The sequence below is a fragment of the Salmo salar genome, chromosome 15 (genome assembly GCF_965601325.2).
Source record: "Salmo salar chromosome 15, fSalSal1, whole genome shotgun sequence".
Lineage (NCBI taxonomy): Eukaryota > Metazoa > Chordata > Actinopteri > Salmoniformes > Salmonidae > Salmo > Salmo salar.
Genome location: NC_138305.1, coordinates 56,047,326 through 56,061,466, shown reverse-complemented (window position 1 = coordinate 56,061,466; position 14,141 = coordinate 56,047,326). Strand labels below are relative to the sequence as shown.

The 14,141-nt window shown below is 44.1% G+C and overlaps 2 protein-coding genes across 6 annotated transcripts in view; one reads left to right on the top strand and one right to left on the bottom strand.

The window, feature by feature from the left end:
• Positions 1-8,004, bottom strand: part of fzd3a (frizzled class receptor 3a) — a 30,235-nt gene extending 22,231 nt beyond the window's left edge. Inside the window, exons 1-2 of one of the 3 annotated variants that reach the window (XM_014144833.3) lie at positions 7,859-8,004; positions 6,380-6,986 (exon numbers count right to left, since the gene is read on the bottom strand). In XM_014144833.3, the coding sequence (XP_014000308.2) occupies positions 6,380-6,679 (300 nt within the window). In that variant the 5' untranslated portion in view covers positions 6,680-6,986; positions 7,859-8,004. Of the gene's footprint in view, positions 1-6,379; positions 6,987-7,696; positions 7,823-7,858 lie in introns of those variants that run through there. The other 2 variants (XM_014144835.3, XM_014144834.3) reach the window with 2 other exon arrangements.
• A 326-nt stretch (positions 8,005-8,330) lies between these two features.
• On the top strand, positions 8,331-14,135 carry fbxo16 (F-box protein 16). 3 transcript variants are annotated; one of them, XM_082961906.1, is made up of 10 exons: positions 8,331-8,659; positions 9,668-9,797; positions 9,876-9,911; positions 10,300-10,506; positions 10,784-10,948; positions 11,021-11,274; positions 11,535-11,628; positions 12,109-12,287; positions 12,671-12,763; positions 13,860-14,135. In XM_082961906.1, the coding sequence occupies exons 2-10, from the start codon at positions 9,702-9,704 to the stop codon at positions 13,942-13,944; spliced, it is 1,209 nt and encodes a 402-aa protein (XP_082818032.1). In that variant the 5' UTR covers positions 8,331-8,659; positions 9,668-9,701; the 3' UTR covers positions 13,945-14,135. The 3 variants fall into 3 exon arrangements, with proteins under 3 accessions (XP_082818032.1, XP_082818031.1, XP_082818033.1); XM_082961905.1 differs by having other exon boundaries at positions 11,514-11,628; XM_082961907.1 differs by having other exon boundaries at positions 11,514-11,628; positions 12,109-12,355.
• Positions 14,136-14,141: the final 6 nt, after the last annotated feature.

Here is a 14,141-nt window from a genome sequence, read left to right as displayed (position 1 = left end):
CTAGTGTGTGTGTGTGTGTGTGTGTGTGTGTGTGTGTGTGTGTGTGTGTGTGTGTGTGTGTGTGTGTGTGTGTGTGTGTGTGTGTGTGTGTGTGTGTGTGTGTGTGTGTGTCTATCTTTATCCACATGGCAGCCCAAACAAATGTAAGACGTCTTGTCTTGTGTGCTCTGGAACAGAACAGTGGATTATGGTAACTTAGTCACATTAGAAACAGCTGCTGTGTGTCTGCCAGAGGTTGGCTGTGTGTGTGTGTGTGTGTGTGTGTGTGTGTGTGTGTGTGTGTGTGTGTGTGTGTGTGTGTGTGTGTGTGTGTGTGTGTGTGTGTGGTGTGTGTGTGTGTGTGTGTGTGTGTGTGAGTGTGTGCGCGCCCAGAGATTGGTCTGCTTTTGCCCCAAAGCCCCCTCACTCCACTGTTACTATGTAAGTGGCTCAAGCGTGTAATACATACAATTCTGTCAAATGCTGTTCTAGCCCTGAGGATAAGTATGATAATGCAATTTCAACTCGCTGTAATGTGATTATGTATTTATGGGGGTAGTTAAGAGATTTTGGATCTCCAAAAAAGTGGTCAAATTAGATGAAGTCATCTGGAAAAGGCTGCCCTCAAAAATACATCAATTAAAAAACAAATTGCTACTTTGAGGATTGTGTGTGTGTGATATTTTTCTTATTTTTATATATCTATTTCAAGACCAGTCCGGTAAAGCTTATTTTTGACTCAAATTAAATCACTGATAAGAGAATTAATGACAGATCAATCAACAATGTACTACATCTACACAGACAACTGATCTGAGTGACATACTACTTTTAAATATCTGGAAGAAGTCTCACAATTTACTGGATTTTATCTTCCATTCCCATCTATCCCTCCATCAATCCACTCCCGCTTTCTCCTCTTCCCCTCTCTGCTCCTTCCTTCCTTCCTTTCCCCCCTCTCTGCTCAATTCTCAGCATTTCTACCCTGACTGCCATGGCAACGGCTGATGCATCAACGGACGGAGGGACTCGTTTGAGGATGGGGCCGTGTGGTGTGTTCAGCAGGGGTCAGAGGGCGGCGAGCGGGGACCACCTCCTGAGAGCCACAGAAAGCTCGCTCCTTTGTTAACGACACAATTGGGACCCGTTCCCCAGGCAACCGTGCAGTGTACCTCGCATGGGGGAAGGGGAGGGAGCAAAGGACAAAAGACTGAGATATGGCAGAGGAGAGAAAGGGAGAGAAGGATGGGCCACCTCCTCCTTCAGCTAGCCGGCCGTGTTATTCACATTACTGTTTATTAACCACACACACCAGTTGTTGTTGAGCGAGAGAGGGGGAGAAAGAGAGAAAGACAAAGACAAAGACAAAGAGAGAGAGAGAGAGAGAGAGAGAGAGAGAGAGAGAGAGAGAGAGAGAGAGGAGAGAGAGAGAGAGAGAGAGAGAGAGAGAAAGAGAGCGAGGGAGAGAGAAAGAGAAAGAGAAAGAGAAAGAGAGAGAGAGATTCCATTCAGTCCGGAGCTTATAAACAGCATGTTTGACATTAAATAAAACAGAGGTCTATTGTGGGTTTGGGTCAGAGTGAGCTGGATTTATCAGACCATAACATGTATCGTACATCCCTCACTAGCTACTAGCCATATGTTATCTGCATACTGTGCACGTCTGACTGATGGTCATCAGAGACCACAGTCAGCCTTTTATATGAATTCACAGCGGACGGATGGAGTATCTGTTTTATATACAACCGTAAACCTTATCTGTAGAGGTTACAAATGTATGTCAAACACTGACAAAAGACATAAAACGGGGGAAGAATTCATTATAATAATTCAACTATTATTTGTTCATTATTGTTTCATAAATATTACATTTAGTCAGCCGTACCGTACCAATAGATTCAATAATGTATTGGTAAAAGGCAAGACCTTGCTTTGTGCATGGGGGCATTGTCATGCTGAAACAAGAAAGGGCCTTCCCCAAACTGTTGCCACAATGTTGGAAACACAGAATCGCCTAGAATGTCATTGTATGCTGTAGCTTTGAGATTTCCATTCACTGGAACTATGGGGCCTAGCCTGAACCCTGAAAAACAGACCCAGACCATTATTCCTCCTCCACCAAACTTTACAGTTGGCACTATGCATTGGGGCAGGTAGCGTTCTCCCGGCATCCGCCCAACCCATCTGGCAGCCCGATTCATCCATCGAACTGCCAGATGGTGAAGCGTGATTCATCACTCCAGAGAACGCGTTTCCACTGCTCCAAGAGTCCAATGGCAGCGAGCTTTACACCACTCCAGCAGATGCTTGGCATTGCAAAAGTTGATCTTAGGCTTGTGTGCAGCTGCTTGGCCATGGAAACCCATTTCATGAAGCCCCCGACGAACAGTTCTTGTGCTGACGCTGCTTCCAGAGGCAGTTTGGAATGCGATAGTGAGTGTTGCAACCGAGAATATAAGTTTTTTACGCTCTATGCGCTTCAGCACTCTGCGATCCCTTTCTGTGACCTTGTGTGGCCTACCACTTCACGGCTGAGCCGTTGTTGCTCCTAGACGTTTCCACTTCACAATAACAGAACTTACAGCTCTAGCAGGGCATAAATTTGATGAACTGACTTGTTGGAAAGGTGGTATTCTATGACGGTGCCATATTGAAAGACACTGAGCTCTTCAGTAAGGCCGTTCTACTGGCAATGTTCGTCTATGGAGATTGCATGGCTGTGTGCTCGATTTTATACACCTGTCAACAACAGGTGTGGGTGAAATAGCTGAATCCACTAATTTGAAGGGGTGTCCACATACTTTTCTATATATAGTGTATTTATCTATCTATCTCCTTTCTCTTTCTACCCATGCCAGTCAGATCTATGGAGTGATACTAGTCCCATCAGAAATTGAATCTGAAATGAGTAAATTCATATGACATTTCTGGTGGCACTAATATCACTCCATACAGATGTACCACCGAAGCTCCCTCTCTTAGCCAGCACAGCGGATGGCACGGAAATAGCAGGTTCCCAGTCTACAGGCTGCTGTCCCACTTCAGCAGTGGGGTTATACTGAGGTCAGTCACAGCCACAACAATCCCCAACGACTGACTGACTGACTGACTGACTGGGAGCTTATTTTGAGAGGTGTAATTTGTGTACCAAATGGTCAGCTACCACAGAGCCAAAAAACAGAAACCAAACTGAAAAACACTATACTGGAGGATGATTAAATGAGGGTTGGGGTTTGGAGGGGGATGTAGATACTGAGGCTTTTTTTTTACTCTAGAGACAAGGGCTAGCCAGTTATGCTACAAATTTCCCAGCCCCAACCTCACTTAGAGGGAAAAGACATGAAGATTTTTAAAAGGCACACCACTTTTGAGGGGTTTCTCTCCAGACAGGGATGAAAGGAAGCCATTGGTTCTCGTCCAAGTCACAATTTCTCCACGCTACAAGCCATTCATCATCATTATCATGGCTATTGGGTGGACCTAATTCCCTTTCAAATCAACTGTCAATCCTCATTTGGCTTTTTCTCTTCTTAAAGGCTCTGGTATTCTCCCATGGACCGGTCGGCCATGCCAAGGCTAGTATAAAGAGACAACATGGACATAGAGATAGAGAGGCGTTTTGGAGCTGCAGTCTTTCTCATCTATTGGCATTCATGTGTTTTCCAAACATCAAACTAGCTTTTGAATGCGCTAACAGAGACATGCTGGTGAAAGCATGTCTAATCAAACTGAACTGTTGTCTCTAACCAAAAGCCTTAGTCGAGTGCACATTCAAACTAAACAAGTGTAAAAAAAACCTGGTCAAAAAAATAACAGTGAAGATACCTGGTTTATAATATAGTAGTAAGTCGAGCTAACACTGCTAAATGGGTAGTTTTTGTGTATTTATGCTAGTCATTTTACAGCCAAATAATGATGACTACTACTACAACTGACTAAACCCCTTCAACTGAGGTCGGGATCTCAGGAATGCTTTGGGAATGGCGCGGGAATGTGATGGGATATTTAAAAGGGATAAGCTGGGTTCACTTAGTGCAGATGGGATGTAGTGCCTCTCTCTATCTCCCGAGGCCAGGGCACATTCAGAGCAGAGGTTACTTACATAACTCCCACATATCCCTCGCTCGCTCTCTCGCTCTCTCCCCCGAAACTCTACTCCTCTCTCTCTGACTCTCCCTCTCTCTCCCGCTCTGTCTGCCTCCTCCATCTCAGTCCACTACTAGTAGAATAGGAACAAGTGAGCGGACAGGGCTCAGCATTCAGTTTCATCCCCTCCATCGCCCCTCTGAGCGGGCAGGGCAGGGCAGAGAGAGGTGGGTAGTGGTGGAGAGTGGGGTTGGGTGGCATGGAGCATTGGGTGGATGGATCAGATGGCTGGATGGGGGGGATGGAAAGGCAAGGAAGCAACCTGCTAAGTACTGGATAGATGAATCTACATAGATAGATATACATGCCACTAGATTAACCTAACGAGGCAATGCAGCTGCTCTCTGATTGAGTTCAAATGCCAACAATCAAGCTTGTAAAGAGGATCACTCAACAGTCAAAGGCAAGGACACGTTCATGCATTATAGCCGCCAGCTCTGTGTGTGCGTACAGTGCATTAGGAAAGTATTCAGACCACTTCACATTTTCCACATTTTGTTACGTTACAGCCTTATGCAAAAAAAAAAAATGTAATCGCTCATTGGTTTCATCAGACCAGAGAATCTTGTTTCTCATGGTCTGAGAGTCTTTAGGTGGCTTTTGGAAAACTCCAAGCAGGCTGTCATGTGCCTTTTACTGAGGAGTGGCTTCCATCTGGCCACTCTACCATAAAGGCCTGGTTGATGGAGTGCTGCAGAGATGGTTGTCCTTCTGGAAGGATCTCCCATCGCCACAGAGGAACTCTGGAACTCTGTCAGAGTGACTATCGGGTTCTTGCTCACCTCCCTGACCAAGGCCCTTCTCCCCCGATTGTTCAGTTTGTCCGGGCAGCCAGCTCTAGGAGGAGTCTTGGTGGTTCCAAACTTCTTCCATTTAAGAATGATGGAGGCCACTGTGTTCTTGACCTTCAATGCTGAAGAAAAAAATGTGTACCCTTCTCCAGATCTGTGCACAATCCTGTCTACGGACAATTCCTTTCACCTCATTGCCTGGTTTTTGCACTGACATGCACTGTCAACTGTGGGACCTTCTATAGACAGCTGTGTGCCTTTCCAAATCATGTCCAATCAATTGAAGTTACCACAGGTGGACTCCCATCAAGTTGTAGAAACATCTCAAGGATGATCAATGGAAACAGGATGCACCTGAGCTCAATTTCGAGTCTCATAGCAAATGGTCTGAATACTTACGTAAATAAGGTATTCCTGTTTTTTTATTTGAAGAAAATGTACAACAATTTCAAAAAATCTGTTTTCGCTTTGTCATTATGGGGTATTGTGTGTAAATTGACGAAGATTATTATTTTTTAAATCCATTTTAGAATGAGGCTGTGACGTAACAAAATGTGGAACAAGGGAAGGGGTCTGAACACTTTCCGAATGCATTGTACGTGTGAGTGTGTGGTTTTGTGCATGTAAGTGTGTGTGTTACAGCTCCATAGATACCAGGAATTAGAACAATCAACATTGGTAAATAATGCACTGTACAGGCAGCTTAATCCAGCAGCGGCTGGAATCAAACATTGTATAATGAACAGGACTGTAAAATTCACTTCAGCAGAGTGGATCAAGATCCTAGCCAAATGTTAAGCCTACTAAGCAAAGCCTGTTACATAAAATGGGTTTTTATAGTCTTTAAAGCAGCAATGACTTGGAATCGTCTCTAGTTGCTGTCACAACAGAAACAGCAGGTTGCTGCAGCAGATTAGACCACCACACAATTCACTTCACAGAGTCATTTAATAATTGATGGTTTTAAAAATGGCCCCAAAAGAAATGTTGAAAGTTAATTTATCACATTATGTTTTTGTAATATATTCTCAGTCCCCTGGGCTAGAGGAGCCGACTAAAAGTAGGCTACCACTTTGATATTATCAACATTACCGGTTATGCAGTTATCCATGGTAGCACTGTCTGCTACTGTTACGATGTCCATGGGGCAGACAGACCATAGAGTCTGGCACAGATAAGGACAGTACAGTAAAACAGTACAGTATGTGTCTCTTCATCCAGACACATTATATATATTTTGTTAACCTTTATTTAACTGGGCAAGTCAGTTAAGAACAAATTCGTATTTACAGTGACGGCCGAACCCGGCCAAACCTGGACAACGCTGGGCCAAATGTGCGCCGCCCTATGGGACTCCCAATCACGGCCGGATGTGATACAGCCTGGAAATGAGCGAAAGAGAGAGAGAGAGAGCAAGAGAGAGAGAGAGAGCGAGACATGAAAAATAGTGAGTCAGTGTTTACCTCCATGGCGAGCGCGGCGGTCTGCTGGTCGTAGTGGTTGAGGAGATTGGGCATGAAGGTGGAGTTATAGGGCAGCCCCTGACACATGCGCAGGGTGATAGGTTCACAGGTGAACATGCTGTGGCTCCCAGCAGCAGACTCCATGGGGATGGCTTCTACCACCACTGCTGGAGCCATCAGCATGGACACACACAGCACCCAGAGGAGCCTCATGGTCCCCGCAGGCAGGGGCAGGGACAGGGACAGGGGTAAGGAGGGACCTAGGCTGGGCACAGGGACAGGCCGAATGATCACCCTCATTCACAAAGGTTGGCGCAAGAGAGAGAGCTCACGTGTGGTACAGGTAATTGACAGTCAGGGGAGAGACTGGTCCTGGTCTCAGAGAGTGACAGTCTGTGTGCGTGGGTATAATCCAAGATGGACGCCATGGCTGAGGCTGGCTGTTTCCATCTCCCTCTTGAGTCATAGGAGCTCCATCACCTGAGCATGAGTCCTGGCGTTGGGTGTTGGACCACTTCTCACCACGTCGCTGCGTTTATACACAGAATATGAACAATGATTAGGATCAGAGAGTGGATCCCTGCAATAAGTGTAGATGTCAAGGGATCTGGGGGGAGAATAGAGAGGGGAGATAATAAATGTTTACAAAATGTAAACAATTGCAAATCCGACTACAATTAATGATGCATCTTAACACAATATTTTAAGAGGCACATTATGAGAAATGATGCATTCTAATCTTTTCATGGGGATTATAATCTGGTATGTGGGTGGATATTGAATAAGTGAATTAGTGCACCAATTATATTTCTGTAGTAGCTTAACGGCACCATAATAGTAAAGTTATAGCAAATTGCATTATATATTGTCTCTATAAATACGCACACACCCTGTCGCAAGAGAATTAATCCCCAGAACCTATTTTCCACAGCATCCTTCACCACTAACAGATCATGCACTTTCAAATATGACACGTAAAACAACCCGAAACATTTCAAACAATATGTGACATTTCACAATTGAATATACTGGTAGCGGCTTGCACTGTAGGCAAATTACTTTGTGCTTAATAGCATTTACTGGCGTCTTCGGCAGGATTGTCGCGCATTACATGCTTAGAACCATGTTACAAAACTACCGGTAAATAGGCACAACGGTGATGACATGAAACTATAGTAGTATATACATATGTCAAAGACAGCTGGTCACTCCTCCGACAGCGCCTAACGGATAAACACATTTTATCCGACAAATAAACATTTTATGAAGCAGAACAAAAGATGACGGTTGGGCAACTTCATCACAACTGATACTGACCGTACGTAGACTAGTCTACCTAAACTGAATCCCTCCAGGCGTATCCCGATGGTTTAACGTTACTACGATCCAGCCGTGTTGCCAATACGTGTGTCCGCAATTCTGTAACAGAAAATATCCAGGGGAGTGCCAGAAATATATAATCAAATAATACGATTTTACCTTTCTGTCGGGAAGATAATTCACGTGTAGGGGGTCTTCGCCGCTCCTCGAGGCCGTAACAATGAGTGAATAGCCCACTCCTCTCCCGCTCCCTCTCTCCCTCCTGCTCTCTCTCTCCCTCCTCCTCTCCCAGCAGGTTTACAACCGATGCCCTCGAAGAGCGAGAGCGCGCATTACACACAGGCGCGCAGCCAACTGAACTCAAACGCTTACCTTTTCAGTTTTGAAATGACAAAATGATTTGTTTGAATGAGCTTCACACACGTGTGTGCACTGAAGGCCTATATCTACAAGGAATAAAATACAAAATGGAAAGACGGGAGAAAAATGTGGAGAATATGGGCTATGAAGTCATCAAACTCCTTGAATGGCAACATTTGTTGCAAACTAGACAAAATCCGTATCATGTGTGCAACATGCTCTGCGTGATTTGCAACAGTGTGAACGTTGACATTGTATCCATTGAAACCACACGCATGCCGCACCTTGTGTGTGTGGATTGTATTTCGGTGGCAACAGCGCCACCCTTGTGTGTCAAGCGGTGTTTGCGTCGCTCATGTCGTTGCTCTTGACTACGCAAAGCGGCGACGGTGACAGGGTTGGGTGGAGAAGGAGAGGGGGAGGTGCACCCCACAGTACACCCATTACTATGGAAACAGGCAAACTGTACGAACGCTTCAAGAACAAAGTGACACGCACTGGTAATCCTATGGACAAGATATGAATACATAACACTGAGGATTCGTGATTGGGATGAAAGCTATGCTTGCCTCATGCATCAGAGGCCGGAGGAGATTGATGGTAGGACTATTCCACTAGTCTAGTGGACCATCCACATCTGTAATATAGAGATAGCAGAGATAGTAATAGTACAGGTATCTTATGTAGGTTTTATGTGACTGTTCATTGACTGACTAGGACTACTTGGGCTACTCTGATTTAATGAGTGAATAACGCAAAAAAAATACACACGCGATAGCCCTAACCAATGGCGATTCACTTCAATGTATCTACCAAGTGTTAGGTGTAGCCCCTGCCGCAAGAAGGTTTTCTTTTTAAACGTGTTGAATAATATGTTATGAATTTATCCTGTATACTATTTGTCTTTCCTTGTGTGAAGGTTTGAAGATCCTGGTTGACTGATAGTCAACCTAGTACAAGTGAGGTGTAGACGGAAGGATGTGAGGGTTTATAAGGAATTATCTAATCATTAAAATGGAGATATACAAATTGTGTTGAGTGACACCCTAGGGGGTGTCAAAAGGGGGACTCTTAAATTTCCCTGAAATGTCTTATTGGAGTATGTTCACACCCCAAGGGGTGTGAAAAGGGGGATTGTTAGGGTTGAACTGGCTATTTGTTTGCATAACTTATATAATATACCGGGGAAGCTATGCTACAATATTAAGTATATAAACTACGGATAAATCAACTGCTGAAGACAAGAAGAACTACACCCGGTGACAGGAAGTGCGTCACGAGGCTGGGACCAGCCTGCACGCCGACGATAGGAGGAGCAAGTTTAAACCACGCTCCTCCTCCCTCTGACAGGCCAGCATTGAGCGGGAACTATCTCTGTCAGAGTATATAAGAGAGAACAATAGGATGTGTCGCTCTCTTCTCTGTCTGCCCTGCGAGGTGTCACAGAGAGACCGTATACGAATGACATATTTACCATACACGTGTTTGCATTAATTAAAGTACAGCTAAATCAGAAGTTACTATGTGCTGACTATTTTGTTCTGATACCAGAAACGAATTGACGCAACTTTAACACAAGTGATGCAGTCTTCTTCTCCCTCCACACAGATCTGACTTATTGCTGACTTGTAGCAGCTGAAAGATGTCCTTTGCACCGAGGACCTCACTAACCTCTGCCAAGATGCAGACCAAAATGAGTGCCTGGACACCTCTTAACCATCAGCTGTCTAATAACAATGTAAAGGTCACTCTAATCTTTATAATAATCCAGTGTTAATGTAATCTTCTATTTTGATTAAATATCTCTCTTCTTTAGGTGTTTGAAGAGCGAAGAAACCTGCTGGGAAAATGGGTAAGTGGGGCCTCTAAAAAATCGGAAGGTTATAAATTGATAAAATATTAACCATGGAGAATAGGTTCTGACATACAGCAATGCAACCAGACCCACATAAACGATCATTTTACAGCTTTTCAATTCTACTTTATTTACCCCCATCTGAAGAATGTGCTTGTTTGGGGGCGGCAGGTAGCCTAGTGGTTAGAGCGTTGGGCCAGTAACCAAAAGGTTGTTGGATCAAATCCCCAAGCTGACAAGATAAAAATCTGTCATTCTGCACCTGAACAAGGCAGTTAACCCACTTAATGTAAATAAGAATTTGTTCTTAACTGACTTGCCTAATTCAATTCAAAATACAGTACAGTATACATCACTAAAGATCAACTGATGCCATCCCTGTTAGTTTGACAAGTGGAGCGATGGCCAGAGGAAGGCGGTTCTACAGGACTTTTTCTCGCGGTGTTCAGTGGGCCAGCTGCGTTTCCTCCGTCAGAACCTGACCAAGAGGGTTCCAGAGGAGAACCTAGACTTCACCTCTGTCCTGCCCAGAGTTCTCTCTCTCTATGTCTTCTCTTTCCTCGACCCCAGGAGCCTTTGCAGGTGTGCACAGGTAGGTACAGTAGGGAGGGAGGAGTTTCTGGTCTTGTTCATATATGTAGCAGAAATCAAACAGTAAACAACCTGTGACTGAAGATTGTGTAGCTATTTTATTAAAAAAACAAATTGAGACACTAACTCTCCCTCTCATTCTATAATAATAGGTTCCTAGCTATGTCCACCCAGTCATTTCAGCATCATACATGTGCTATTAGACACCACATTACAACACTTAAATGTATGACATGTTCTGGCCCATTGTAGCGGTACCTGTGTACCTGTGTTGGCAGGTGAGTTGGCACTGGAAGGGTATAGTTGAGTTGGACCAGCAATGGATGCCCAAGTGTCTTAAACTGGGCTGGTGCATCAACTTTGCCCCCACACCGTTTGAACATGGGGTCTGGAAGAGACACTACATAGAGACAGTACTGGAGCTCCACATCGGCAAACCTAAGGTGAGTGACTGGAGGCCTGGACAGTGTATAAAACTACCTGCACGGAACAGACACATTTCTGTGTGTGTTCAGACTCCATCGCAGCAGGAGTTCATTGTCCCTGAGGTGACGTCCATAAACAGTGTGACGTTTGACCAATCAGAGAGCTTCCTCAGAGAGGTGCGATCCGCACGCCCCGTCCAGCGAGAGAGGAGTTGTGGCGGCACCACGAGGGGGTCAGGAGGGTCCCAGCTACCCCCGTGGAGGGGTGCAGACAGACACCCCACTGACACCGTGCGATTCAATTATCTGGAAAATCTGGACCCCATAGAGCACGCCCACCAAGCGTAAGACCACTTCTTCTAGTATGTAGTTAGTGTGTATGTGTATGTGTGTGTGTAGTGAAAAGTACATCAGTCTTGAAATACAAAGCATTTACCAAACCAATGCATTCATTCCCAAATGAAAGCACAATCAATTCTTAATTGCCCCTGAGGCTATAAATAAAGTATAATATTGAATTGAACAATCAGACATCGGTTAAATCAGCCTATGAATTCCCATGTAACTTGACCTGGTCTTCCAGTGGCAATGGTCTGTTTTCCAGAAAAGTGAAGTGCAGAGGGGTCTTCAACACAGACAATGAAAATAAGAAAGAGTTGTCTACAGCCAATTATAAACTGCGCAAGGCAAAGTCATTGGTAAGCACACCTCTCATCAGAATATGACCAGTCTGAAGACCCTATCTTGGATAACAGCCAAGGGAATGCTTAGAATTCCCAGGAGAGACACACACACACCAAGATACATAATGCATATTGAACAGGCTTCACATGGAAATTCATGTAAATGCACTACCCAGGGGACTTTGTGTGTGTGTGTGTGTGTGTGTGTGTGAGAGTGAGGACAAAAACGCTGTTGCTGCTTCAGGGGAGGAGAGAGAAAACTGTCATTGAACATTCTAAGTGTTTCCATTTACAGAAATACCAGAGGTTTTATCAGCAGAAATACCAAACTGAAAGATAAAACACACCTAAATATATTGTTAAAGAATATAATAAGAGGACTTTACTTATCGTGTCATCTGGCAATTTAGACACAGATTGGGACAATACGGATAGTATAACATGTAGGCATGCATCAAAATATACATTGTTTGCATCTGTTCTTCTCCCTCTTAGATGTTCCTGTCCTTGGACCTGACTCCAGGTTCGGGTTCTGGAGCAGGACAGCAGAAGCAGAACCGGTTCCGCCCCCAATGGGCCACACAGAGCCTAGAGTACCCTGTCACCAAGGCAACAGCCAAGAGCCTGTCGCGGTCGAGCCAGTGGAACGCTGGGATACGACCTGGTCCTGTGAGGTCAGCAGTACCCAGGCTCAGTCAGGAAGGACTGAGGGCATCAATGAGGACAAACAGGAGTACTCCAAGTTAGAAACATCTTTCCTTCCTTCCTCTCTCCCTTCCTTCCTTTTCTTCTTTCCTACTTTCCTTAAATCTGTCCGTCGCAGAGGACACACAGGACCACGCCTAGTAAGACAATAGATTACGAATCCTTTCAAATGTACATTCTTGGTTGAACTATAACAGAATGAGCTCTCCATCATAAAGGAAACTTCTGGAAGTCTCTGTGTCCAAGGATACACATGACATTACATTCTTACTCAGTTAATGCCTTCTTTCATAGCGTGAATGTTCTGTATCATGTATGATGTATAATTGAATTACATGGTTTGGGGTTTCAGCAACACCACTGTTTGGGGGACAACCTTGGAGGATACAAGCTTCCAGTGGTGGATCAGACGAGGAGTGAACCATATCGCCACCCTGTGGAGCACGTTAGTACTGTGGCACAGACAGAATACAGCAGCGATTCTCAGCTGGAGTGCCTGATCAATGTTCCCTCTATTTTTGGGGGGCACTGAGCACTAAGGCTGTACCCATACAGTTTTAGACCATGGGCCAAATAGGTGACTGTAAATTGCCTTGGGTTGTATGATGCAAGAAACCCCTTTACAAAATACAATTAATTATTACCATACAGAGAATTAGACAATGTAGGCTACTCCTCTGCCTATTGGCTTATTTGCATATTCAAGCCCGTCTCAAAAATACAACTCTGCCCCTTTAATTAAGACAAGCTTTTTAACTGACTGGCTTTTCAAAGACATGTTGAAATGTAGCCTACACGTTTGTGCTCTTGTAGGAAGCAGTAACGCCCCATTGCTGACCTGTACTTATGTATAACTGGGCTAATAACTCGCTAACTAGCAAAGAATATCAAGAAATGTGCACACGGGCGGCTCAGATCTGAAAAGCACATTCTCTACAACAAAATCAGACTCAATCTTGTAAAATTTGTTTTGTTGCATTGAAAAGGGGCTGATATGTTGATTCGATCACAGAAAAAACGTTGATCTATATATTGCAAACTAATTGGGCGAACTCAGTGAAGTTCAATCTCTTGCATCTCTGTGCGGCATGGCATTTCTGCGCAGCAGTCCTGGAGGAAATGCGCGCCCAGTTTAGCGGGAACATTGATCTTGACTCAAATTTGGATCACGAGAGGTTTGAAATAGGTCGCTGGTGTCTGATTAAATACAATTGTTATTGTTTTGGGGTGATGAAAAATACTCCAGTCTGCACTTAAACTACTAAACCAGGTAAAGGGTGTAGAAATGTTCATTAGAAAATAAAATGTATTCTCTGAAAACAAGCTCTTCAATTAGTATTTTCAATATAGAGCTATTACCAGTGCGATAGCAGATTTGGTTGATTTTGTGGTCTCAAACCAGTTAGCATAACACGTTCAATCATGGGTAAAATTAGTATTGACAATGGAAAATGTGGGAATGTTGTTCCCATGTCATATACATTGCTACATTTACTATCAATATAGCATTACAAATATTTTTCCACATGGCTTTTTTTTAGTGCTAATATTGGGTTGCGACCGACACAACGGGTACCAATTTGGGTCCGGAGGCAAAACCAGTTGAGAAGCACTGGTATACAATAGAGGAAGAAGGAGAAGTGACAATCAGAAGAGAAGCCGTTCAACCAAACAGTACTGGGAAGATGGATTTACATCAAATCGTGTTGACGTTTACTTCCACCAAGTTGAATTATGACAAGAATACACAATGTATGGACATGACTATATGATTTGATGTTTGGTACGGAAAATGTCAATAAAATATTCATGACAAAGCCAGG